A 27272-nucleotide genomic window follows, 5' to 3' on the forward strand; every position below is an offset into this window, starting at 1 on the left:
CCCGTCAAGCTTATTTATTAGCCCTGCTGACATATTTTTGTGTACTTATGATAGTTGGCGACATGGATGCCCATTAAAGAGAGTTTCAAAAACTTTGATTAGAGTAGCGTGCTGTGGATAGTTTCCTGCTGGACATAAACGCGTAAAGACAAAAAAACGAAGCTATGTAAAAATAAATGGAGATAGACACGCTCAAAGAAGAGACAATTCGTAGAAAAATCCAGTCATAGGAGTCAGTTTGGAGAAACCTTTATTCAAGACGTATTACATAATGATACTATGCATTATATTATATTATGCAGTTTGTAACGGGAACATCTCAATAACTAACTTGGTTACTAATAACGGGTGAGTCACACTCTAACATACCTTCATAATTATTTATTTCATGCGTTTGTGGTTTGTGGGAAGGAAACTTTAAATCATTATCATGTTAAATTATTAACAATGTAGAGTGTGTATATCAAAGGATATCAAAAAACTTTTTATCGACTAAAATGTTAAACTCTTTTGTAAATGCTTATATGGTCTGAATAGGTGGTATTTCCTTGTCAATTATAATATTTTATTTATTACTGTTATTAGTATATATATTTTCAATTTCTTTATTTTCAATTATTTTTATACCATTTATAAAATCATGGATATCTTTTTGCGTAAACACTTAAGTAAGTATATAAAAAAGCATTTGCGCACTTATACAATTCCTACGTCACGTGATCTTTGCGTGTTGACTTGTTATAGCAGATACTCTGTCACTATTGATCGGAATTAAAAGTTTTTTTTTCAGTTTCTCCTCCTTTACTACTTCTGAATTTGAAATAATTCGTCTGATTCCGCAAAGTTTTAGGCATTTAAATGTTCATAAAACTTCACGCGATATAAAACACACACTGAATTATGGACGCGGGGAATATAGTAGAGGGGAAGGAAATGCGGGAGGCGGGTTTTAGTTCCAGAAACGACCGTAGTGACGTAGAAGACTTGATATAAAAGTCGCACTGTAATTCAGATTTTTATTTTGATAATTATGCATGGTATTTTGACGTTACTTTAATGTCTATGTACTCATAAATTATTACAACGCGTCTGAATTATTTATGTACAAGTGAGTATGTACTATGTAGTTAAATATAAATTAATACATTATATATAATTGAACATACCTGAACATAATGTAACCCCAGCCAAAATTGACGCTATCCATGCAGTGTAGCCCTTTCCCTCGTTGAAGTAGTCAAGAAATTCCAAGTAGAATATTCCGAACGAATATGTCATCCCATCGGCTGAAACAAAAAATATTCAAATTAGCAAATAATAAAACAACTGAATGAACTAATCGTTCAATCGAAGAAGTCGTATTTTTGAACATTATAAAATCGAGTTCCAATTTAGAATTTCGCTGAAGGGTAATATAGATGCAATACACGTTAAAATTCATCGTCTCCATGGTTACCTCGTTAGAAATTTTAATTCGCGCATGCGCATGGGTGGAATATAAAAGGCACTTCGGGTATATTTCTGGTGACCATATTTACTTGAATAAAATAAAGAACAGATCTAATAAAAATATATTCATAAGAAAAAAAAACAGTTACAAGGATTATTTACCCATACTATAATTGCGTTGTACAATCAGAAAGACATACATTTTCAAATACATAAAATTACACATGCTGATGAATAATCATTTAAATGTAATGTTTGTTTTTATATAAGCAGAAAATTGGATCACATAAAAATATCTACTACTTGTGAAAAAAATGCTAAATGTGCTTCTAATGTCCGCTTGTCAATAATATAAATACCTTCATTAATGTTTTTTTTTCATTTAGGTTTCAGTAACAGTGCAATATAAAAATAAATGCGTTTACTACTAGTATATACAACAAGGAATATAGGACAAATTTGATAAAAAACGACAACTTTTGCATATATTTTTTTGTAATCTATCTTAGGTCTTATAAAATAATAAATAATAATATATTATAGTATGATAACAGAGATAAAAGCTTTTTAATATATTAATTTGCTTTATATTTAAAGTTGCATGACAATTTTGATTAAATTATTGAGCATTACAAAATAAAATTTATAGTGTTATATTTTTTAATATCGCCTACAACAAAAATAAATGTAAGTATAGTTTTCTTCAATTAAAAAAAAAACCAATAAGTTATGCGTTTCTTGTATTAGTTGAATGTACTATATACCTTATCAAAGTTAATTTTATAGAATGCATCATTTAAACACTACAAATTACATATTTAAAGTGACAGCTATTGAGAAAATTAATTTAAATGCAGAATGTGTTCTTAGTCTAGCAAAACATATAACTACTTAAAACACAATGTATAATGATACAGGCGGGTAAAAAACTTGTGATCAGTATTTGTATTCTTTGTCCCCTTTGCAAAATCTAGCATCCTCCTATCACCCCATTACCTTTCAGCATTACCATTAAGCCTTCAATTACCACAATAGCCACTTTGGTAATTACTTCTTCAAATATCTAAATATTACGATCAAACATAGGACTGTTCTTTATAATAAGGAATAGATATATGGTCACAGTATTGTAGATACAATACCCCTTCGGAGTGGTTCTGGGTCATTTATTATTTGATTATCAGTGAAATATAAGGTTAATGCAATTATGTTGGTTCAGGTAAACGTGCATTTTCTATTTATTTGTCTTTTATTTAAGTTGACGTCTTGAATAATATATTACTGAAGATTATTTATAAGTCTTATGCAGGCTATAAACTTTATTAAAAAAAATTGAGTTCACTTTTTTGTGTCACACGGCAATCGAGATTTCCAGTGCCGAGAAATATTTTGAAAATAGAACATGATCATTAAATTTTAGAAATAGAATAGAACAACATCAATTCCAGGCATCGCTGTGAGAACACAATAATAAAAATGGTTCAACGGTTGGGAGTTCTCGTTTTCCTACTGTCAAAAGCACGTTTTCAACTCGTGGAGATATCGCCGGCCAAAAGTTTTTGGCATTCGTCTTGACTCTTGATTATCAGTTTGCTTATTGTAATGGCACAGACCAGTATTTAGATAGCACTAATAACTTAACGTTGTAAAAATATTATCTCTTATTATGACATATTGTAAAAAAAGGCGGTAAAAATCTCTCATGTATTAAAAGCAAGATTTGAATTATTGTTATTCTCTTTTATGACAGATATAGTAATCATGCTTACCGTCAGCTTACCACATAAATTAATGTAAACTGTTATTTTTTAAAGAGATTATATAAAATATAATCCACAACGAAATCTTCAATTCAAAATTAAATTCTATAATTTGAAAATCCAAATGAAATCTAATATAATATATGTTTTTGTTGATTAGATAAATTATTACAACATTTCTTTTATAATGATAAGGACCAAGCTTATCTGGTTAGCCAGAGTCTGAATGGTTCCAAATATGCCATGAAAGATGTCAATGAATCACAAGTCAGATATGTTGACCGGAAAAGTTAAAAACTCTTGATTGCTTTCCAGGCGTAGACGCATCCTCAAATATTTTTTTCAATTTTCAGAATTACAGAAGACAGTAGAAATATTGCCATAATTGTCACTTTATTATCAAATGAACTTGTGGGCTATCAGTTCATTTCACAAGATACGACGGTGCACATCTGATAATAACAGTGGAAGAAAATTTAATATGCTTGAATACTGTGCACAAAGCCACATTTTTTGAGCTATCTTAGTGAATTAGATTGCTCAGTATTCATGGTCATAATAATAATAATAAAATGCGAACAGATGGTAGATAAAGAATTACGTGTTTGTTTATTTAATTTAATGGAATTCCAGAATTTTAGTATTAGTTTTGATAAAAATAGCGTATTTTCGTCAAAATCTATCAGTCATTATTGTGTAACTATAAAATTTCTTTCCTACTTAATCATAATGTCCGGAAGTAAATTTAAATTAATATATTTTTGTATTTCCTACTGTGGTATTAATATTGAAAAAATAGGAATAGGAATACCGGAATTGCAATCTCAATAATATCGGTTTCATTTTATATAGCTAGTGGCTTTTTTTCAAGAATTATTATTGAAGTCGAACATAATTTTTTCTTGATATCTACATCAATATATTATCTAGTAATTGATTTAAGAAATTTGTCATATTTATAATATTATTATCATATCCGATATAATAACAATAACAAGAGATAAAAAATAATATAAACTTATTAAATAGGTACAGCATTTTTAATATCAACACTTTCTACAAAATTCCCAAAATGAAAACACAGCATCAAGATTAGATGTCATATTTTTATGATAATATTTAAAGAAAATAATAATATCGTTATCAACATAATGCTTGTTGTTTTGGCAGCATTGTTTTCTCGATGCGTTAATGTATTAATACTTAGATTATTATTATATTCGACTTTTAATAGATATCGATTATTAATAGATATAAAACGCATACTAAAATGCCACATTAAACCTTAATAGTTTGAATGGCTGATATGTAAATTAGATTATTCTTATTTTAAATATCAATGGTTTCATTAGTGCTCCCGCCGACTTAAACACAACAGCTGGCTGGGTCCTACACCTTCGATGGCGGGGTCAACGCGACCTCTTGTTTGTGTCGACGGGCAACTTTAAAGTTGAACATACGTAGTTTGAAAACATCTCATGCATATACCTACTAGAAAAAATACCTTAAATTACCTTGATTTAATATGAAAAACCGATACATAACGTTGTAACGCAATTTGATAAGCACATCATGTAAACTACTAGTTAAAATCATCGTATTTAAGTAGGAGGCCCATATGGGATGTTTTGAAATTATGTATGTTCAATATATATAATGTTAAATTCTCAATTAATGTGAATTATTCATTGATTAAAAGAAGTCGTTTATCAAAAAAACTTTAAAGTTACCAAGAATTAATAAAATGCGACATAAATTAATTACGAATTTAGTATTATTCCAAAATTCGTTCGTCTCAACGGAAAGCAAACAAAACACATGAGATTTAGATGTAGGTATGACATTTTAAAATATAATATGCCGAAACTTTATCACATTATTGTTTATATTGAAATGTAGTTTACATTAAAACTTGTGTTAAATCAACTTTATTTCGTAAATATTAAAATATATTAACATAAAAGTCGTACACGGTCATATTGTAGAATGGTGTCAGATTCTTGTGGCATTTAGGTGTTGGTATCGTTACTCTCAAATGATACTAATATCATTGCAAAGTGATTTCGTTGTGGCTGCAATGCCAGAAAAGACTGTTCTTCCTCTACATATTATGTAAAAGTACGCAATTGCATTCGAAAAAATAAAACAGTGAGTCAGTAAATATTTTTTACGAAGAATAATCGTTAAAATTTCGCCCACCCATTCAATTGTTGTTGCGAATAAAATACATATTGAAAAAAATTACGAGCCATTTTTGCAATACGCAGGACTTGAACACATCAGAGGCGACAAATGAAGCAGTCTTCAATCGTGTATCATTTTGGGTAATTGATTATAACACATTAAAAGAACAATAATATACACAGAGACAGTCATAAATGTGTTATACGTTATAATATACATGTAGTATTGTTTGCACCAATTGTGTATTTAATCCCCACTAAATATCCAAATCCTTTCAAATTTATATAAGTTTATCCTGCAGACATTTAATTTAGTATCATATCAACAGTGAAACCAACAACATTCAACATTAAATTCACCAAAGCCAATAAACACAGACCTACAAGGTGACCGTGCCTGTACATACCGAACACTCCAAAACCGTGAGTTACGTTGTGATATAACCGTAACTAATAAATATTATATTAAAATTTTGACCATATATTTATATGTTATAAGACTTTTAAAATTTGAAATTTATTATTAATAATGTTCTAGTTCTGCCCTTTTTAGTCATGGCCTAAAAGCTCCTGGGTTAAAGTTAATGGGCGAATTTGATCCAACTTTATTGTGGCATTATCATTAGCAAATCCGTTTATCATAAAGGAAAGTAGTATAACAATATGAAAGCACACGCGGGGGCTATCATATCATAATGGCATAATTAAACTTTTCCTGTCAGAACATCAGACCTAAAAGCTGAGTTTAATTCTTCCGCAGCGGCGGAAAATTCATTAGTAAAATAATATCGGGAAAATATGTAAGTATTTTTTAAAAATCGAACCACTCTCTTTCCTTCTTCTAAATCATTTTTCCAGATATTTTGGTGGTTGCCGAAAATTTCGTAATATAATAAGAGATATTCAGTGAATTTTCTCTCAATAAGTTGATTGTGTCTTGAGCTGTATGGCATGTTGCACCATCTTGTTGGAAGCACATATCGTCTAGATCAAATCATCTAATTCATGCCAAAAAAATCAGTACTCATATTTCTGTAGCGGTCTCCATTGACAGAACTTTTCAATTTTCAAAAAAATATGGTCCAATTAGGGATTGCAATACCGGTATTTGAAAACCGGTATTCAATTATGTATCAATACCGAAATACCGGTTTCGAAATCCAAAATACCGGTATTTTCAGTATTTAGAATCCATACAAGTATATGTTTTTCAAAAATTAATTTAATGTTATCTTTTCATTACGTTCTACTATATTGTATATTAAATTTAGTATACAAGTTTTATGCTGCCAAAACGGAAATATATTGACTCAAACTAACAAAAATTAAATAACATTAAAACAAAATCCGTTAAATGTACTTACATAATTGTCGCGATGAGTAAAGTTAACATATTTCGAAAAATAAAATATTAATAGCAAATATTTCCAATAATTCTATAATTATTGATCCAATGTTGATAGTACATCCCACAAATGTTGGATTTCATAGAAATTTTTCTGTACCCAGAGTTTTGTAAAAATTAGCAGTTCTAAAATATTAAGACTTATACATATTTATAAAAGTCAACATTATAAATGCAGGTGGGTACTTCAGATTGCTATAAAATAGTGTTTTAAATAGATTTTAATAATTATATTCATTGATAAGTACTTCTTTGTTTCTATAATAATATGTCATGACGAATACCGGTATTATACCGGTATTCAATTATAAATACCGAAATATTGGTATTGATATATTCATTCGGTATTGCAATCCCTAGGTCCAATTACACCTCCAAACTATAAATCATATCGGACTGTTATTTTTTGTGGATGTAAAGGTGTTGCAAGAATAGCATGTGAGTTTTCATTACTACAATAATGTGACAATTGTGCTTATTTCCTCCGTAAGTAAGTATCATATCCTGTTTTTCAATGTATTATGCTACTTAATAAGAAGCCAATGAGTTACAATATTCTTAATCTTCTACTCCAAAACAACTCATATGCTCGCTTGGGAACAAAAATGTTACTTGTGCCGGAATAAAATAAGGGGGGACATGCTCAGCGTACGTCAAAATGGAGCTTTTATGCTATTTTCAAAGCATGATCCTGGACATTCCTTAAACGTTGTAGATAATCTAGTTACATAATTTTGAAGCCTTATTATCCTTTATATCTATTTTACACATTTGATGACTGCATAAAGTATTTTTATTACATAAAATAGTATTCTTTTAAACCTCTCGTTCTAATATTTTTTAATATAGTCATATTTCAGTACGTCCATGTGAAGTGGTGTTAAGATTTTTTATATTTATTATTTTTTAAAAGCATTTATAAAACTATTAAGTAGTAAAATTTATGTCAATATTATTATTTTGAAATATTTACAATACAAAATTATATTGATAATCTCTGTGATCTGAAATTTGAAAAGAATTAGGCATTTTATTATTCAAAAAATGGGCAAGATTTACACATTTAAAGATAATTCTAAAGATTTTTTGAACATTCAAATGTGATAAACATTCTCAATAAAATAAAACAACATAGTATAATAATATACTGAGGTACGCAAACAAATTTAATGACAGAAAAAAAGTTTACGACTGATAATGTCAACTGATGTCATTCTAATTTGAATGAACCACTCCTGATTGTTAATAAATTAACATTTGGATTTGTATTATTTTAGCAATAGATCTTTTGTTTTATTTCATTAAAATGTGATTAATGGGTTGTCACAAAGAATTGGATCTAAGTTAACACTATTAAAACGTCAATAGCACATTTTTTATTAAACAAAAAAATAAAACATAACCTCAGAGTAATAATATAAAGATGGTGAGAATTGTTCAACAAAATAGAGCCGTATTTCTTGCGTATAACGTACAGTATAACCTCAATTTTATTAGTATTATCTTAACTATGAAACGTTATACCATCATGTTCCTTCTCAGTACGGCTACCAAATTTAAACACAACATAGTTAACCAAATTGTCTACAAAATTAACTACAAATAATTACCACTTACTTTATATTTATTACAAAACAATAAATTTCAGCAACACGTGCTCGCCATTTTTAAATGAATGTAGTCATTTAAATCAATATTTACCGGAGACGCGTACAAAAAATATTTAATTCAGCCGTAGAAATTCTATCTTACTCTAACGCATATTGCGGAGATATAAGCGTGCCGAATACTTTCTCACTTGCACTTATGGTTTGTTTTTGTTCATGACTTGTCTATAACTAACTCGTAGCAATGCAATTTGTGTAACACATTTTTTTTTCTCAAGGATGCGTTTTATATTATACATGTTATACATAATATTTGATTGTAAATGCATCTTGTTTGCTAATAATAATTAATTATTGGCATGCCTGACAAGTATTTGCAACAATGAAAAAAAATACCTGTAGTCAGTAATAATTACTTTAAATTGATAGGCATCGCGTGTAAACACTGTGCTAATTTTAATTAGGTCTTAAACCATTTGTTAAAGTGGAATTTTATAAAAAAAATGTTTTACGTTAATGACCTACCTATCTGGTGAAAAAAAAATATTTTTAAACACAATGGTTTACTTGGCACAGTCTCAATATCTCGTCTATCACTGTTTGACGAGATTCTGTGCAATTTTGAGTGTTACCTACTAAAATATTATTTTTATAATGAAAAAGTTTATTCAAACCGGTTACATATTTATTTACGTTTTACATGAAACAAACTAAATATACTTTTGAATTCATTCTCTGCTTTATCGTAGAGTTATTATTGAAGTAAATATTATCATAATTAATTTGATAAACTACACTAAAAATACATTGTAGTTTGTAGAATGATTTATGAGTATCTCTTACATTGTAGTGATTCATTTACTTTCTAATTAATTAAAATAAAATTGTGTACTCTCAAGTGTGTTTTAAGTGAGTTTACTGAGTCGACTTAAGTTAATAAAAAGTGCCATTTTAAACAAAGACACGGAGAAATAATAAAAAAGAATTTATATATATAAATATAATACAAAAAACAAAGCTAAACAATACGGAAATACAAAAACTACGTGAAAATATCTTTACGTCCGCAGTAAGACACCGAATTTTTTTTAAGCTATAGAAATGTGCTTTGTCATATTATAAAATAACGAATTATGTTTTCAGATTCCTGAAATGAATCTTTACCAGAGGATGTGACTTGCATCATGTAGTTCTTCGCCACATGCACATGTTGGACGGGTGAACAGTCCAAGCTCAAAGAGCTTGGAAGCGAATCAACCATGGCCAGTAAAAACTGACTGGGGTTTGATTTTTCACTGTTAGAAATTTGAGGTGGGGTATCTCGATGACTGAAGAATTATGTATGCCATTCTATAAGAAAATCGCTCTTCGCTGTATTGATAGAATTGACGTATAAATGAACGAATAATTGTATATTTTAGAACACTACATTCTACAGAAAAATGCGTTTTAGTCTGCCAGAATCTACTTAAACAATTTGTTTCGTAATTAACAAATAAACACTGATGAAAGTGTTAGAAAAAAAATTACATGATAAAAAGAACTTTTTTATATACAACGTTTTTAATTTTTCTGTTGAATCATAAATAGTGGCCGTATAGTATTTAGGTCAAATTCATATATAAAGAAAATAATTATAAAATACGTAATAAAAACCATCGGAATACAATAAAATGACAGAAAATAAACAATTACAAGATAAAAAGAACTTTTTATATACAACGTTTTTAAATTTTCTGTTCAATCATATAAACTTGACTTGACTAGCTTAAACGATCAAAAAAAAATTGTACTTGATAGAAATAATACTGAAATGTCATTTTGACATTTCATATTGATTTCCATAGTAACGCACGTATATATTAATAATTTAGTTGCTAGGACCCCAATCCCCTAGCAACCAATAATAGTGGTCTGGATTACGGATTTCTTCCGAAATAACTTTTCACACAAAACAGAATTAACTGAATATGAATTCAATTCTACTTAAAGATGGCTAAAAGTATTAAAAATGCATTGGCATCGTGTTCTGATATATTATATATACAACCACCGGACAAATAAGAATACGACCTAATAAAAACGTTATAATGAACGCTATCTGCATTGTAATAAGGTTGCGTATGTCATTTCTCCAATGCGTCTGTAGAACGCTAGATGTTTGTCGTATTAATAATAAGTACATATTGTATGTACTTAAAACTGAACTCAATATATAACTTGCAATAATGGTGAGTCTTACAGATTTTTGTCAAACATCCCACTTTTGTCATCAGATATTGTAATGCAATGGTCTAACCCTAACATGTAGATAATGATTGATAGTATACTCAGAAATTTTATTCACCGTCAAATGAAATAATCCGTACGCCTTAGAAAAAATGAAAATATTTATTTTGGTTCCAATCCAGAATCATTATGAAGACAGATTTAATATTTAACTTTATGAATACATAATTAGTTGTGTATGTTGTTATGAAATGTTGTTTGTGTTGACTATTTAGAGAAAAACATTGCTTAAATTTGTATAGAAATAATCGTTCTGTCAAAAAAACTTGTATTAGTCTAGCGGCCTGATGACGTCATACATAACTTTCACACACCAAAATGCCTAATCACTATTTTTTCGCACAAGAAAATGCAATTAACAAGGTTTTCACCTTTCAACAAAAAATAGCACGTCAATCGCATACGTCTCTTTGTACTTCATTTCACGTAAATATTATGTGCTTTTAGCTCTCGGTCAAAAAATAAATAAGATCGCATGTTATTTACCACCATTTCTTACGGAATGTTAGAAATAGTGGTTTGCCATTTTTATTCTTATAAAATCCTTTATAGTTTGTATTGTTGGTTTGGATTAATTAAAAGTTAAACAAAAATGTCACAATTATTGAGAAATATTAGATAACTAGCTGAATTACCTGGGTTAGCACGAGTTCGCCTTGTTAATCGATATTACTTACTTATACAAATAACAATATTAATAATTACATTTTTCAATATCAAAATAACCACATCTAGGCGTACAATATTATGCCAAAATGAAAATAATTCTGACAGAAGAAAAGTCAAACAAAAGAATACCAAATTAAAATCGAACCCAAAATATGAAACTTTATCAAAATTCAAAATTGAAATGAACAAACAATAAACATATTATTTTATATTTCATATTATATTAAATATATGGGAATTGCGGTGTCTTTATAATACAAGGATATTAATCAGACGCGCACATAGAAAAATGGTGTGAGTTAAGGGGGGTCCATTTCGAAAAAATGTACATAATACAATAATTTATTATTGTCATTTTTTGTTATGGTATGAAGGGAGGAGAAAGAAAGACATAAGCCGGTCTAGTATATCTAACCGGACTTCTGGCCACAATTCCCATATTCAGATACTCCGCACTATAAGTCAAGTGATGAACAGTTGGTTTGTAGCTATAACTACTCATGGTCAGCTATGAGTTGTTGCGACCTGTCGCTACTATTAAAAGTAATTAATAGAAAAAAAAACTCTATACTACGTTTCTTCACCAAATTGCGAGAGGAACTACGACACACTTCTAATATATTGATAATTATTTTGGCCCTGTTTAAAATGGAGATCAATAGAAATTAAGGATATATACTTTTCACGATTTCCAGATAAAGAAGTAATATTTCATTCACCTACGTCCTACATAATTTGTATTTTTTTTCATTTTGCGCGGGAGGAGTTCTTCATCAGTGTATCCCTTCTCCTTGTCGAAAAATAGGCATAGATTGTATACAATATTAATGTTAGAACGTTTTTTTATAACATAATAATAATTTATTAGTTATTTTAAGATAAATCTAACTAAAGAATAGATTATAATTACTGTACGTAGAAGCATTCAAATGTATTATAACTAAGACTGACATTAATTTTTGTGGAATCTATTTAGGTTACGTTAGGTTAGGTCATTATTTCGTTGTACCTAGTCACACGATCATTTTGAACATATTATATTGATTAAGATGATATATTATCCTAAGCTTGCCGGCAAAGTCCCGTTTATTTGAGGCTTTCTAGCGATTAGGAATGCAGAAATTAGGTATATATAATTTGATTTATTATGGCGTATTGAAAATCTGTGCTAATAGTAGTATTTATAATAGAGATAGGACAATTTCAATATTAAATTTATATTTTTCCTGAAAGGTCATAGTTATATTTATCGTTGTTCTGTTTTGTCACTGTTCTGTTTTGTCATGGAACTCTAAGACTATCATGTTTACCATACTTACATAATATAAGTTACCCGCCCTCCCTAACTAACTTCCATATTATATTATATACCTGCATAATATAGTGGATACTGATGGAATTTGCAAATAACCAACCAACATGTAATACTTCCTCTTCACAATGCCTCAAGCAAAGCGAATACTGGCGTCCTTTAATCCGTGTTAGAGGGCTCGCACATCAGAACTCGCCGCATGCGTCTTACGACGAATTCGTCGATGTGACGTCATCGTAAATCAAGAAACAAACGTTATCAAATGGAGCTTCGTAGATTGGCCGATGCAACTGCGACGCTGCGACGCTCCTGCATGCGACGAGTTGCGTTTGCTAGAGCCTGCGTGTCGATATCGACAAATATCGACTCCGCGCATGCGCACAGCCGCACAATCGGCCATTTCTGTCTCTGTCTACACTGTCATTGCTCGCTCATCGCTGGTCACCGCGTTTGACGTTTGTTCATACAATCAACACAATAAAAATGGCAGACGAGAGACTTCTCATTAAATGTCTCCGGTACCAATACATAATAATCGCTGTTTCCGCGTCTGATGACATATTTGCGCAATGGCGTCGTCTAGCTAGAGTATATTTTGACGTTTCGGGAGATTACGCGCGAATGTCGATGTCGCTAGAGATGTGCGAGGTTGTATCATGCAACACTGACCGGCGGGTCTAGGAAGTTTTGATTTATGGCCGTCAGGCACACAAGGCGAGTTGTGATGTGCGAGCCGGCTTAAACACCGATACTGCGCCGATAGACGGCAAACATTTTCCGACCATGGGCCCACACAACGCGTATGTTGTGCTACGTGACCACGTATATTCGTCGTCCTTGGACCACTGTGAGGAGGCAGTATAAGATGCTTGATGTATTTACGATGGGTGTGCTAAATTACTTTACATATTTTAAATTATATATTATGTCTATGTATGTGATCAATAATCTGTTAAGTACTTTAAGACGAAAGCCTAATATACGGTTACATTTTGAATATTTGAATAACGTTGCGAAATAATATTTTAGGGATTATTAATAATTGTACCTACATAATTACGACAATTTGTATTGCCGATATATAAATTTACGAAATATTAATATAGGTATGCCGAAATCACAACAGAGTATATTAAATTGATATTAATGATCCCGAATATAATATACCTTTAACAATAACTGACTGGCTATCCAAACTTTTCCACAGGTTAACGTAGAATATAATATATATATTTTTTCCAAATTTAACGCTATATGAATGTTCTTTTGAGACACTTGAAATATCTTTCACCTAAGAAAAATACACACTAAAAGTATCCTAGAAATATTCTCTATTTTATTTTTCATTTGTGGTTACTCCAGACTAGGGAATCCAATCCCGAGCCAAAATTCTGATCCCGGGATTTCGGGATTACAATTTGACTTGTTATATTTACAAATAACATTGATAAAATCGGTCAAAAATAAATCTAGTATAATTTATACAATTTAAGACATTTATTGTTAATATTGTATACGTTCAATCTTGGAAATACACAAGTTTAACGGAGTTAATAATATTGTAATTTAAATAATAATGTGAATTTAATGGGAGATTGCTGTTTCTGATAGTAAAGACTTAATGAATCGATTAGCGAGATTTAAAATATTTAAACAAATAATCATGGCGTACTTATGGCCTTTCCGCTTCATAAATCTAATTAGTCAGCCAAATACGAAACTGCCGTATAACGTATATCATGGTAGAATTACTTTGTTAAAAGTGCGAAGTATTGTTTTTTTCCAAGCTTTCCATTTTTAATAATTTACGTGAAAAAATAAAATGAATCGGCAACCTACACATGGGTATAAATCAAACTTCATTCAAACTCAGTTTATTTCTAATGTAGTTATTTTTTATTAAAAGTATTTTTTCTGTTATATTTTCGCATTTATTTTATTTTCCATAAAAATTGATAAAAAATTCAATCCCGAAATCCCGGGATTATGTTTATCAATCCCGGGATTCATAGGTGTCGAAAATAACTCGGGATTCCGGGATTGGAATTCCTACTCCAGACTAGTTATGAGAATAATCAAGATTGATTAGCTTAGTAGTGCACAGTGCTAACGTGATTTTTCTTGGGATTTTCCAAGAAATGTGGTCTTTTTTCCAAAAATACTCACTCATAAAAAGTATTTTATATTGCCAACTACTTGTGTTTACGGTTGGTACGTGTGAAAGAATAGACGGATTAAACAAGAAAGAAAAGAAACACTTAAATTGGCCAATCAGATACGGTCCTCACATTCTCGAGTACGGATTTGAAAAATATAATTTAAATAATAGCGAGGAATAATATAGCAAATTATAAAGAATTAAGATTTTGGACGAAAGGTGGAATACATGGCTCTCCACAAATATATAGGTTATTTTTACAGATTATGTATAATATTGGGACTTTGTTGTGTCTAAATTACAATATAATACACCTTATAAATATGCTAGATGCGTAATTCCAGCTTGGGACCTTCAGCGTTAGTACCAATTATACTATTCATCTACCTTTATATGGAATCAACGATTACGAGAAAATATATTATTTTGCGTTATAAACAAATTAAACATGATTGCTCTTTTGGAATTATTAATATTTAAAATTTTATTTTACCAGAAGATGTATGTATTTAGTTAGTTTACGGTTGTTTAATAGTTCAATGGATCCATGAAGTCATGGAACTTGACGGCAATTGAGCAGAAGGCAATTGATGCCATAAAAATGTGGTGTTGGCGGCGAATGCTTCGTATTTCATGGACAGACCACAGGAGGAGGAGGAGGAGATTACAGAATATAAAGAAACGGCTCTCCACAATATTATATTTCAGACGCATTCTACAGTTTTCTGTACCATACCATACAAAATTTTTATGTTATCTATTAATACTATCGACCGCAGGTACTTGATGGAATTTGAATTTAAAATATAATGGATTCAAGCTCTGTACTATTCCATTTAAGTCGTTTTTTGCGACCCGGGTGTCGCCTTTCGGCATCTTCAGGCGTCGTGTACACTCACCAAAGGTAAACAAACACTGACAACGAACACTCTTAACTCCATTACCTAGGTAATGAAGTTTTTACCTACTTTATTGTATTGATTTACTATATAAGGTAGAGTTAAGAGTGTTCGTTGTCAGTGTGTGTTTACCTTTGGTGAGTGTACACGACGCCTGAAGATGCCGAAAGGCGAAACCCGGGTCGCAAAAAACGACTTAAATGGAACAGTACAGAGCTTGAATCCATTAGAATTTTATATTTATTAGCGTTGAAAATTATTCTCACTAAATTTGTAATATTTGAATAGTCAAACATAGAAAATTTTAGAGTAAGCCATATCAATTTTATTGTGTTTAAAATGTTATCAACGCAAATAAATTAGAAATTTTGATCAGTGAGCAGTGTCAAAGCTTTAATAACTACGCCAATGAGACAATATTAATATTGTCTATATTATAGAATAGTTAAAATGTTTACAAAATATATATATTTATTATATTAATTGGTGAAATATATTTATACACATGTTTCTGTTGGGATCGGGAGGCCTCATAGTCACGGGGCCTCTGACGCGTGTCCAACGTGACTTCACGGTAACCGCTATTAGGTACACTAACCGCTATTAAATAATGATAAGCGATAAATCCCGTAACATGATAATTTTATTACATATTGATTAAATGTTGTAATTTTTATACTTGAACATAAAGTAAATTATTTAAGATTCAGCAGGAACAATATTATTAAAAAATGTTAACATAGATACTACAAAAAACGAGCATTTTTAGATTGAATTATTGTACTAAGGAAATATTTTTGAAAGATTAACTTGGCTGGCTTTCATCGCCCAACAGTTGTTTAGAATTTAAAATTAATTGGTGAGCTGTTTTTCACATATCAGCGTATCTAGTAGATTCGTGTATTTTTCTTCTAAAAGTGTTGGGTATAACATGAAAATTAAGACGCAGTAGGTACTTTTATTTCGTATAAATTACCATATGCATTTAAATCAAAATGTTAATTTACCAATTACTATACTTACTTATTCAGCGACAATTTCTTTGGCGCATATGAAGATTTAAAAGGGGGGCTAGATACAGTAATACAATTTTTAAATTATACCCGAATCTTAAAAAGATGCATAGTTCCCACAAATATTGTATAAAATATTACCAAAATCATAACAAAATACCAGCAATTGACATGAAATGACCTTAACATTTCGTATATTTGACATTGATCGAATTTTAAATGTATGTTTTTTCCATTTCTTATTATTCTCTTTTTCTGTTCTATCTTAGATTATTCATTATGTTATATGTCCATTTAAATAAGTCTTAACACAGAAAATACTAATTATATGTATATATTTTAAAAAAATATACCTTTTTGTCTATCATTATTCAATATTCTTTCTCACTTTTCTTATATGATTTCTTTATATTTTATGTTATTCTCACTTTTTATCTTGTTAGGCTTAACTAACTATATTATTATTTATAGTTGCAATGTATTTTTACTAATCTATTTTTATACATATTTGTAATCAATGTAACTTTTTGTTTTCCTCATAAAATAAATAAGTAAATAAAAAAAATACTCGAACAAATTTAACATGCACGTATACACCAAAAAATTAACCACTAATGTTATCAGGTGACATCCCTAACATATTCAAAAATAATTATTTTTATTTCCAGTATGTAATTCTAGGAAAGAGATACATCACATTGATTTAGTAAATTTAGTTGATACGCTGGGAGTTTATTGTGTGTGTTTAATTTTGTGGGGGCCTCAAAATTAGTCACTGCCTTGGGCATTCTAAGCCCGCCACTGATTATTACGGTTTTGAAATATTTTTAGAATATAAAGTAAATAAAGCGAAAAATTCTATGAAGGAAAAATACCATGGACCGAATGGTGTATCGTTCGTTTGGAGCGCTCTAACCACTAAGCTACCAACCCAGGTATCCTAATTATAGATATTTAATTCCGTCGAAAGATGACAACTGCCTTTATCAAGGTAACAATCGTTTTTAAAGTTGATTTAAAGAGGGCGTCTGGAGTTATTCCAAAATTTTGGTTTGATGTGTATATTTTATAATAATATGTACTTACTTAAGAGATATTTTAATTTTATTATTTTTCTTCAAGACTGAATAAACAAGATTTTTAAAATGAAAAGTTTATTTTTTACTGTCTTTAAAATATTTCGAGCTCTATTGTTTCTGGTGATTGGAATATTGTATAAATAAAATATCAGTGGATGGTTTTGTAGGTAGCTGGTAGAGTATGTGATTTTGCGACTATTTTCAACTAAATATTTGATTCCTGGAATTCGAGATCGATTTTCTGTTATGAATGATTTTTTACAATAACTATTCTATTCTATTCATTTTTTACCGTCCAGAATTAAAATCATCTGCTTATCGAAAAATACGAAGCTGGTCAGATGAGAAGCTAAAACTACCAACGGTAAACTTAATATAAATAGTTTTTTTGATATTATAAAAATATCGAAACTCAGTTAAATATACGCATATAAAAATATCTTAAGTTACGCAATCTTTATTTTTTTTTAAATCGATATTTTAATGAAATAGTTATAAATTATTTTTCGTAACGGCTTATAAATAATAGACCCAATAATTTATTTTTTAATGCACTGGAAGGGTGCGGGGTTAACAAAAACTAGCAATTGTCAATGATCCTTGAACTTTTTTGTGTATGTATTTACTCTATACATCCAGACAATCCACACAAAAAAAATTCTGAGACTATTTCTGGGAATGAAAAATTCACCCGCATACGTCGGTGATGATCGGAGGACCATTTTATTTTTTTGCTCAACGTTTTTAGATATTATGTATTTGATTTGATTTATTAAAATAGTAAATGTTCATTTAATAAAGTAAGTAAATTTATTGTTTTTAATTGTATGTTTCGGAAAACCGTCAGCAGATGTCCCTAGAAGCACCACTCACTACACACTCAAACTATTAAATAATTAAAGCGATGAGACAAAAGACCACGTTATCAGTATTAGAAATAGTCTAACATAAATAGACATCTCACGTGCAGTTCCGGATTGACGTATCTGTAGGTTTATTTTCCGTCTGTAGTGTGGAAATAGCATCGTGGGTCGACGCCCGGCGTCGAATCTAGCGTTTACTCCTGACATTATCATTATACGCCTGCCCATCAAATTTCATAACCCTTGGAATCGTATTACAGCTTCTGAAATACTGACCCATTACTCTTCCGGTAACAGTTTAGATCGATTTTGTATCAAGTAACCCTCCAGAATAAATTATTCATTTGGTATTTTTGGCAAAATTCGAATTTCAATTTTTATCGTAGGTATGTTTTTCAAAATGGTTATCTAAGAATTCTATTTATGATTGATTTGAATTTCGAACAATTTAATAACATTAATAACCATGCCATCGAATGACCAGAAGATTAATGGCCAATTTTAGCTGTCTATCACGCATTCCATTGGTAAGATGGATGACGTCATAGAAAAAAATTATTTATGACATTAATTTACGTCATTTTTTTTCAAAATAATCAATCTTCTAACAACTGTAATGAACAATATTTAGAAAAATACGTTTGTTCGCATAATGAGAATAACTGTTAATGTTAAATTTATGAGTATCTCACTGATGTATTGGGTCATGGCCCCCACATCCTGAAGCGGGACCCCAGGATAGGATCTTTGGCGCCGCCCTACCTATCGCTGATAGTGTAATGCTTTCCAAACAGTAGTGTTTCCCTTTAATTTAGTGTTTTTTTGTATATTTTAATACATCCATTTGAATTATGGAGTTGTTGAATATTAATACTTCGCCTCACCGGGGGGCCATGTATTGGGTCATACATATTATATAACTTCAGGCCCTAAAGAGCGGTAGAGGACCTAATATAATGATATAAGTTGTGGTGGAGTTAAGGGGGTTGTAGAAAATGTGACGCCATAAAACCAACAACAAAATAACATTTTGTTACAACAAAATTTAATTTTTTTTCTGAGAATAAAATATTCACCGAATTCAAATTTTAATGGAGGAGGGTTAATAATGTAGAAATGGGGTAAAAAAATCTGACAATTTTACAGATTCAATTATTTAGTAGTAGTTGTATATGTTAATGACACGTGCACTTCTGAATATTCTTGCAATAGTTACGAGAAAAATAAATATTTTGAACTCTCATCTCATTGCTGTAAGGTATATACTCATATAATTTAATTAATATGAATGATTAAAATTAAATAACCATTTTATATTGATAATTACTGGATCAAACATCAGGTGAGCAGGGTTCCGCGAGAATTCACAGACTTTGCGAAAAAATCAGCGATGTGTATCCTAAGTGAATGATTTAAAAATAATCGTTTAATATTTTTGTTTCAATTGTATTAGTTAATTATTAATTATCAACAACAGCAGCGGTAACTTTCCGTGCGAGTGGGTAGCACAATATGCATTGCTTATCGATGAGAAATTTTAAGTGGGCATAAAGTTAAGGAAGGAATGCAAATAATATAAATTTTTATAATAGATTCCGTTGTGAAAATTTCGCCCGTGGTACTAACGGACTATTTGTGAATATGTATGCCAAAGTTTTAATATTTTTTTCATTATTACAGTAGATAAAGTGATATTTTGCAAAGGTATGTTACTACCATATAACTGATTTATAAGAAAGAAATGTGAAAGCCAGTCGCCATAGACTGAGGTTTGGAAACCGGGTTTAATTTATAACTTTATGATGGCCAGGCTGTAAAACCCAAGAAACACGAGTCTCTTCAAATATTACCAATCGTTAATGCGCATTTCGTAATGCATATTTATGATACAGACAGGGTAACTATTGAAAATAGCAATATATAATTATCACGTGTTTAAGTTTATCCCATATTGTTCCAAAGACGATGTTTTAAACATTGTTATAATCTGCGCCCACGATGGCTGAGCGGCTGACGCGTCGGCTTATAATGTCGATGGTCACAGGTTCAAATCCTGGATCTGGCGAATACACATATTGTTTTTTTATGTGTGTAGAGTCATAGTAAGGAACTAATAGGTTGAACAAGTGGTTAACATCTATTTCTCGTAAAAAAACTGTTTCTACAAACATCCATTCTGTGGAGTCACATAATATGATCTTATTAAGATCGGATATGGTCGAAAAAAAAAATAACCACACCCAGAATACAGCTTACTGGTATTTCATCATTTTTTAATTCGCCTCTCAGTGTGTGTCAACTAGTAGGGGGGGGGGGGGGGGTTCCTGAGATTTTACAAAAAAGAAAAAGAAAACAAAAAATGTTGGGAAACACAGGCTGATCATTCAAACTTTACCCTAACAATATTTATTAAAAATGTTGGTATATTTATTATTTGCCTATGCATAATGATAATAAATGTAAAGTCGCATTGAATACAAACGGCATGTTATAGTATTTTTTCTGAGAACAGATGTTTAAGAATGGCCAACAAAATAACAAATACTTGGCTGGTAGACCATGGAATATACAAATATTTAAAAGTACTCACATCGGTTTTTTTAAAATAGATTTTTGGCAGAACCAGTTTTAGTGTGTTATGGGTACTCTCTTGTTTAGCTTAGTTTGTTGACTTGGCCCAAGTATTTTTATTCGAATAAAATAATGCTTGACTAATTTTGATACAAAATATTTTCATTTTATATGATACTATACAGTTTTGCGTACAATATGAAAGCCCATTTTAATGTATTTAATACTAATTAAACCCGGTTAACTATTGAAATCTATTGTATTAAAATCTAACTGATACATTTAATATTCCACAGATTTTATAAAAATATGTTAAAAAAAAAAAGAATTTTGCCAGACAGACAAGAGTCAACATCTGTCTAAAAACTGAAAAAAACTCAGACATAGTACGCCACCACGATCTTTCTAAAAAGGAAAAATCTGTTGAAAAATTAAATGTTCATTTTGACTTCCACATAAGCCGGTATCTGATATTTTTGCTGTATTTTAAATAAATAAAAATATCTAAACATTTCATAACCTACTGAATAAATAAATTGATTGGCTAATTTTAGTTTCGATTATTATATTTAAAGAACCACATAAAATGTCATACCTATATTTATTTATCTCGCTGTATAGTAAACAAATTTATCATACTTGCTGGCATTATATTTTTTCTAGGAGAAATGGTTGTTTGCCATACTTACCTAAATGTTAAGAAACATTGTTTTCTGGTTGAGAAATTGGATGTCTATATGTTTAAATTATAGCGATTTTTAACTTAAACCAATAATGTCTTCTTATAAAAGAGTAAATCTACAAAGTGTATTAATTCTTCTCACGTTAATTAACAATATTTAATTTCATGTCTTGTCGCGTGGTTAAAATAGTATTGTAAATAAAACATTTTATGGTTGCTCGAGGTAGGGATTGCAATATCAGGCGTTGTTTTAAATCCAGGATTATCGGAATTAGTTTCCCATGTCCTAAAGTTTGCGGAATAATTACCGGAAATCTGGGACCGGGGTGAAAATATTTGAAACTTAATCATACTTAATCTGTTATAAAAATATATATATATATACGTAAAAAGATTAATATATATATTTTATTCTGATGTCATGATTGATGAATGACATGTATATATTCAAATATTTTATATCAATGATTCTTTTCTAATATAGTCTTTTAGTTTTCATTACAATTATTTTAAAATAAGGGAATAATATGTACTATAAATCATCGTGGTATGGAGAGGTGCATTCTGGGCATAACGCGAAAGGACAAAAAGAGGAACGAGTAGATAAGGAAGCAGACAAGGGTTTGCGATGTAATAAAGTTTATTAAAAGCCTTAAATGGAGATGGGCTGGACATATAGCTCGAAGAAGAGACAATCGTTGGACAAATCTAGTCATCCAGTGGTATCCAAGAAGTACAAAACGTCCGCAAGGTACACCTAGAGGATGAAATGATAAAGTTCTGCGGAAGTACGTGGCAACGCAACGCACAGGACCAAGAGAAGTGGAAGCAGCTTGAAGAGGCCTTCATCCAGCAGTGGATAGATTCAGGCTGATGATGATGATGATGATAAATCATAGCTCTTGTACTTAGTTTTCCTACCAATAATGACAAAATCATTTATTAGCTGATTTATTTCATTTTTAAAAGTTTAACAAACAAAAAATGGTTATATCAGACGATCATAATAAAAAGCCAAATCCGGAATTTTAAGATGTTATTTCCGGAACTTCAAGATTATCGGATGAAGCGAGATACCGGGATTCGATTTGCGAGATTCAAAAATTGCAAACCCTACTGCTATAATAGCTGTATTACCAAAATTTTTAAAGTTCTCGTCTAGACATCAGTGAATTGTACAAAGCGAACCGCTAATGTATTTGGCGATTTAGAGATGTTCCCAAGTAATTAAGCTGCCTAAAAAATATTCTTCTCTAATTTAGTCAATTGAATAATCAAACATACAATAGATATCTTTAATCAAGCGATATTTTTATTATATCTCTCATTTAAGAGGCTTATTGTGCAGGCAATTGAACCCTGATTCAACCATCTAGCTGAGTAAGTATAAAATAAAAACGCATAGCAATACTTTAATACTAATCGTATTTATAGAGGGGAATGGGACAACTGGGAGCCAAGACAATTGGGCGTCGCACTGAATGAAATAAATAAACGTTCGTTATGATTTTATGTGGAAAATAGACGAAGAATTTTAATTTTATCACTACTTGGTAATTTTAATTTATTTTGCTCTTAACATAATATTTTTTTTATTGCGGATTGGGAATTATCATGCCTGATGTTTCATATAAAAATAAAAGAACTCTCTTCTTATTGGAACTTAAACATATGCACAATTAAATCATTATTTACGTGTGCATATTTAAATTCTCACCAGATATTATATAATTATAAAATAGTTTAAATATAAATAATAATATTAACTATGTATTTTTAAAAGTACCTATAATTAGCGAACGTCTATTTATTTTTATTTTCGAATTTTATGCGATTGCGTAGCGCCCAGTTGTCCCGGCGCCGAATCGCTCTAGACCTTAGAGCGCTCGTCTCTGAAGCCGTGGATTACAGATTCGATGTGGCGGCTGGTAAACATTTTTTTTATTTAAATTTTGTGTTAGATCCAGTGCAAGGGCCAAGTAGGTTGGGAGTAATGGCAATTCTTTCACTCTGTAGAGACTCATAATACTATGCGCCATTTAAAAAAGAACTAGATAACTTACTTCATTTAAAAGCTGTTATTATCGTATACATATAAAATACCCCTGCAGTAGAGTAGTGACTAAACGTCCGCTTCAAAAAAATAATGGATCGCGATTTCGAATTCTACGGTTGGATAAAATTCACATTTTGCTTTTTATTCAAATTATATTATTATCATCTGTACTTAAATAGTATGGATGAAATATAGAACTATTTTTGACAAATTCAGAATTAAATATAAATGTCACATGTAGATGATGCTGATTCAATGAACAATGATAAGTCCTCATCTATATGATGACATATTTACGACGTGTTTGGCATTGTCTTATGTCGTAAATGTGTTTTAATCTTGATTTAATTTAATATTATTATGTCGTAATCATATCTAACGTATCAATGAGTAAAGCTATTTCTTAGCACACAAATTTTTAAATTGATTTCTTAGTCCCCCAAAAATGAAGTTTGTCAAAAGTCATTTAATTTTTTTATGTATATTTCTTTTAAATACAATAACATACTAATTAGATATAAACCATTCCTCGTAAGAATCTTGGCGCCACGATATAGAAAGAAAAACACTTAATATACGTACATAGTAAATGTACAACAGTCATGATGATAGAGGCTCGTGTGGCAAAAGACTTGAAAAGAAAGAAACCAGCAGGGCTATTCTAACATATCAGTTAACTCCAAAATCAATAAACAAAATGATAAAAAATATTATATGTTTTATTCAGGCAGTTAATATCCCAGGAAGTTAACAATCAGGCGTGATAAACGTGGCCGCCCATGACAGAGTTAACCGTGAGCTGTCAAATATTGTTGAGTAACACAGTTAACACGTCTTAATTGAATCCAATTGAACCCTATTAGAATCAAGTATAACGTGTTAGCTGTGCTAAAATTATTGTAGATGACCACGTTGCTTTTGGAATTGCTCTGAGTGATATCCGTGTTATTTTGGAACAATAACAATAATGGAAACGTATTACCATGTTAATTAGAGAGCAAACAAAAAATCCAGTTGACCTCATAAAAACGGATGAAGATTATGATTCTAGAAGTCCAGAAATAGGATGGCGACTTTGTCAGACCTCGATGAAGGCAGAACCTAGAATCTAGATTCTAGATGAACCTCGAGACGAAGAAATATTTCATAGATTAGATACCCCATAACCTGTAAAATTGCATTAAAATGTTTGATCGTTAACCCAATGCTTACGGGCCGCACAAAATTGTGTTTTTGCTAATTGCTTTTGAAATGCAAATTAACATGTTAATTAAAAAAATAATTAAAAGGGCCCGTCGGACCATCTTTATTTTTCTATTTTCATTGTTAAAAAAGGGTTTCATCGGGAAGCCAATGTCCCAACATGGAAACGTTGCATAACTGCTATAAATAGTAGAACATTTTATTTTGACTAAAACCGGATATCGTTGCAGTCGCGTGAAAAAATTTTCAGTGTTGTCATTATTATGGGAGAATTTAAAATTAGAATAGGAAATTAGAAATGAATTAACTGTAGGTACTGATTTTGAAAAGATAGAAGATATTATTTATAAATCAGATATTATAAATAACAATAAGTACCTACTTCGAAATAAAAGTAAATTCATAATAATTGAAATCATTAGATAGTTACCCTAACTCATCTACGAGTGTCATTAAAAATACATTAGGTACGCAAATTTGTAGTATTATCCTAAAATCACACGTAGGTATCCTATAAATAGCAAGCAATGTATGTTTTAATAAAAATAGATAAACACGAGTAAACATTTACAGACAACACTGTTTTTAAATATGGTTATTCTAATATTTAAATTACTAATTTAATTTATTAATTAATTAATTAATATTAAAGAAATAGACAATCATCTCAGGCTATATGGCGGACAGACAGTCCACGTTACGTAGATGTCAAATCCCGAAACAATGTATCTTGATTTACATTAGAGACACAGGACACATTTTTATGTAACCAAGAATACAAATTTAATAATTTGTTCTGTATATTATATTACTACCTATATAATATATTATGTAATATTGTGAGAACCACTCTTCTGATACTCATTTGAATGTAGCATCAATAAATACCTAAATGGTGTGGTACGGTCTTTATATTATATTGTCATCATCATCAGGGGCGCGACAACCCGGTGTGGGTCCTGTCCTCCTCCAACAGCTCCCTCCAACTATCCCTATCCAGTGTGGCCGCTTTCCAATTTGGTACCCCCAGAATACGGCAGTCACTGGCAGCTCCATCCAACCAGCGAATCTTTGGCCTTTCTCTTCTTCTACGTCTTATTGGATTGCTGGACATCACTCTCTTTGCCGGTTCATTGTCATTCATACGGTGCACATGACCTAGCCATCGCAGTCTCCCAATCTTAGTTGATTGAACTGCGCTGCAGTCTTCGTACAGCCCGTAGAGCTCAGCATTATATCTTCTCCTCCAATTGGTGCCATCCCCGATTGGTCCATATATACGGCGGAGAATTTTTCTTTCAAAGATTTTCAGGGCTCGTTCATTTCGCAGAGTTGTCCAGGTTTCCGATGCGTTGGTGAGCACTGGCTTTACAAGTGTCTTGTAAAGAGTGCTTTTAGTTCGGCGAATATTATATTGTACTTGGATTAAAACAACAAAAAATGAAAATCGGCTTTCCATATTTTCATAAATTTGATGAATCGAGATACAGTATTAGCACCAACCGTTTATTATTATTCAGTGCATGTCTGATACAGCTTTTATTGTTTGTGATTACTGATTACACTTTTTTTTTATCTCAGATAACCAGTAACCTCATATTTCGTGAGATAGCAACTTGTTATTTATTTTTTCATGCTGTGTTTTCTCGTATTAGATGTCTTCTTATCAACCTGTCAGCGGTAAATTAGTATCATTTAATTATCTATTTCTGTATGTGCAATAATAATCTATTAATTTGTGATTTTTTAAAAAATAATACGAATGCTTTAGTTTCAGTGCAAGTCAAACATTTTTCGTCTCCGAAACAGCCAATGTATTTACTAAAACAATACCATTATTTCTTCATAGAAATATACCTATTAGATTATTTTTTTAGAAACATATTAACACCGATAACTTTACTATCTTAATAATCACTAATTTATTGAATTATTTATAAAATAGTAAAACAGAGCACCCAGAAGAATAATTATGAAATTCTACAGTAAATAATAATAATACATAAATAAAAATTATGATTAAATTGGAAATAAAAAAAAAGAAAATACAATACAATAAAAAATAGTTGTTGGA

At 30.5% G+C, this 27272-nt stretch overlaps 2 protein-coding genes across 3 annotated transcripts in view; one reads left to right on the forward strand and one right to left on the reverse strand.

The window, feature by feature from the left end:
* Positions 1-27272, reverse strand: part of Mct1 (Monocarboxylate transporter 1) — an 89795-nt gene that overhangs the window by 20724 nt on the left and 41799 nt on the right. For both annotated transcript variants that reach the window (XM_085956119.1, XM_085956120.1), the window contains exon 3: positions 1167-1286. In XM_085956119.1, coding sequence (XP_085812245.1) covers positions 1167-1286 — 120 coding nt within the window. The remainder of the gene's footprint in view (positions 1-1166; positions 1287-27272) is intronic.
* LOC147066339 (uncharacterized) overlaps positions 1-27272 on the forward strand; it is a 615499-nt gene that overhangs the window by 20718 nt on the left and 567509 nt on the right. The gene's annotated exons all lie outside the window — the stretch shown is intronic.

The sequence above is a fragment of the Rhyacophila brunnea genome, unplaced genomic scaffold (genome assembly GCF_057557595.1).
Source record: "Rhyacophila brunnea isolate RB1 unplaced genomic scaffold, BYU_Rbru_1.0 scaffold_5, whole genome shotgun sequence".
Taxonomy (NCBI): Eukaryota; Metazoa; Arthropoda; class Insecta; order Trichoptera; family Rhyacophilidae; genus Rhyacophila; species Rhyacophila brunnea.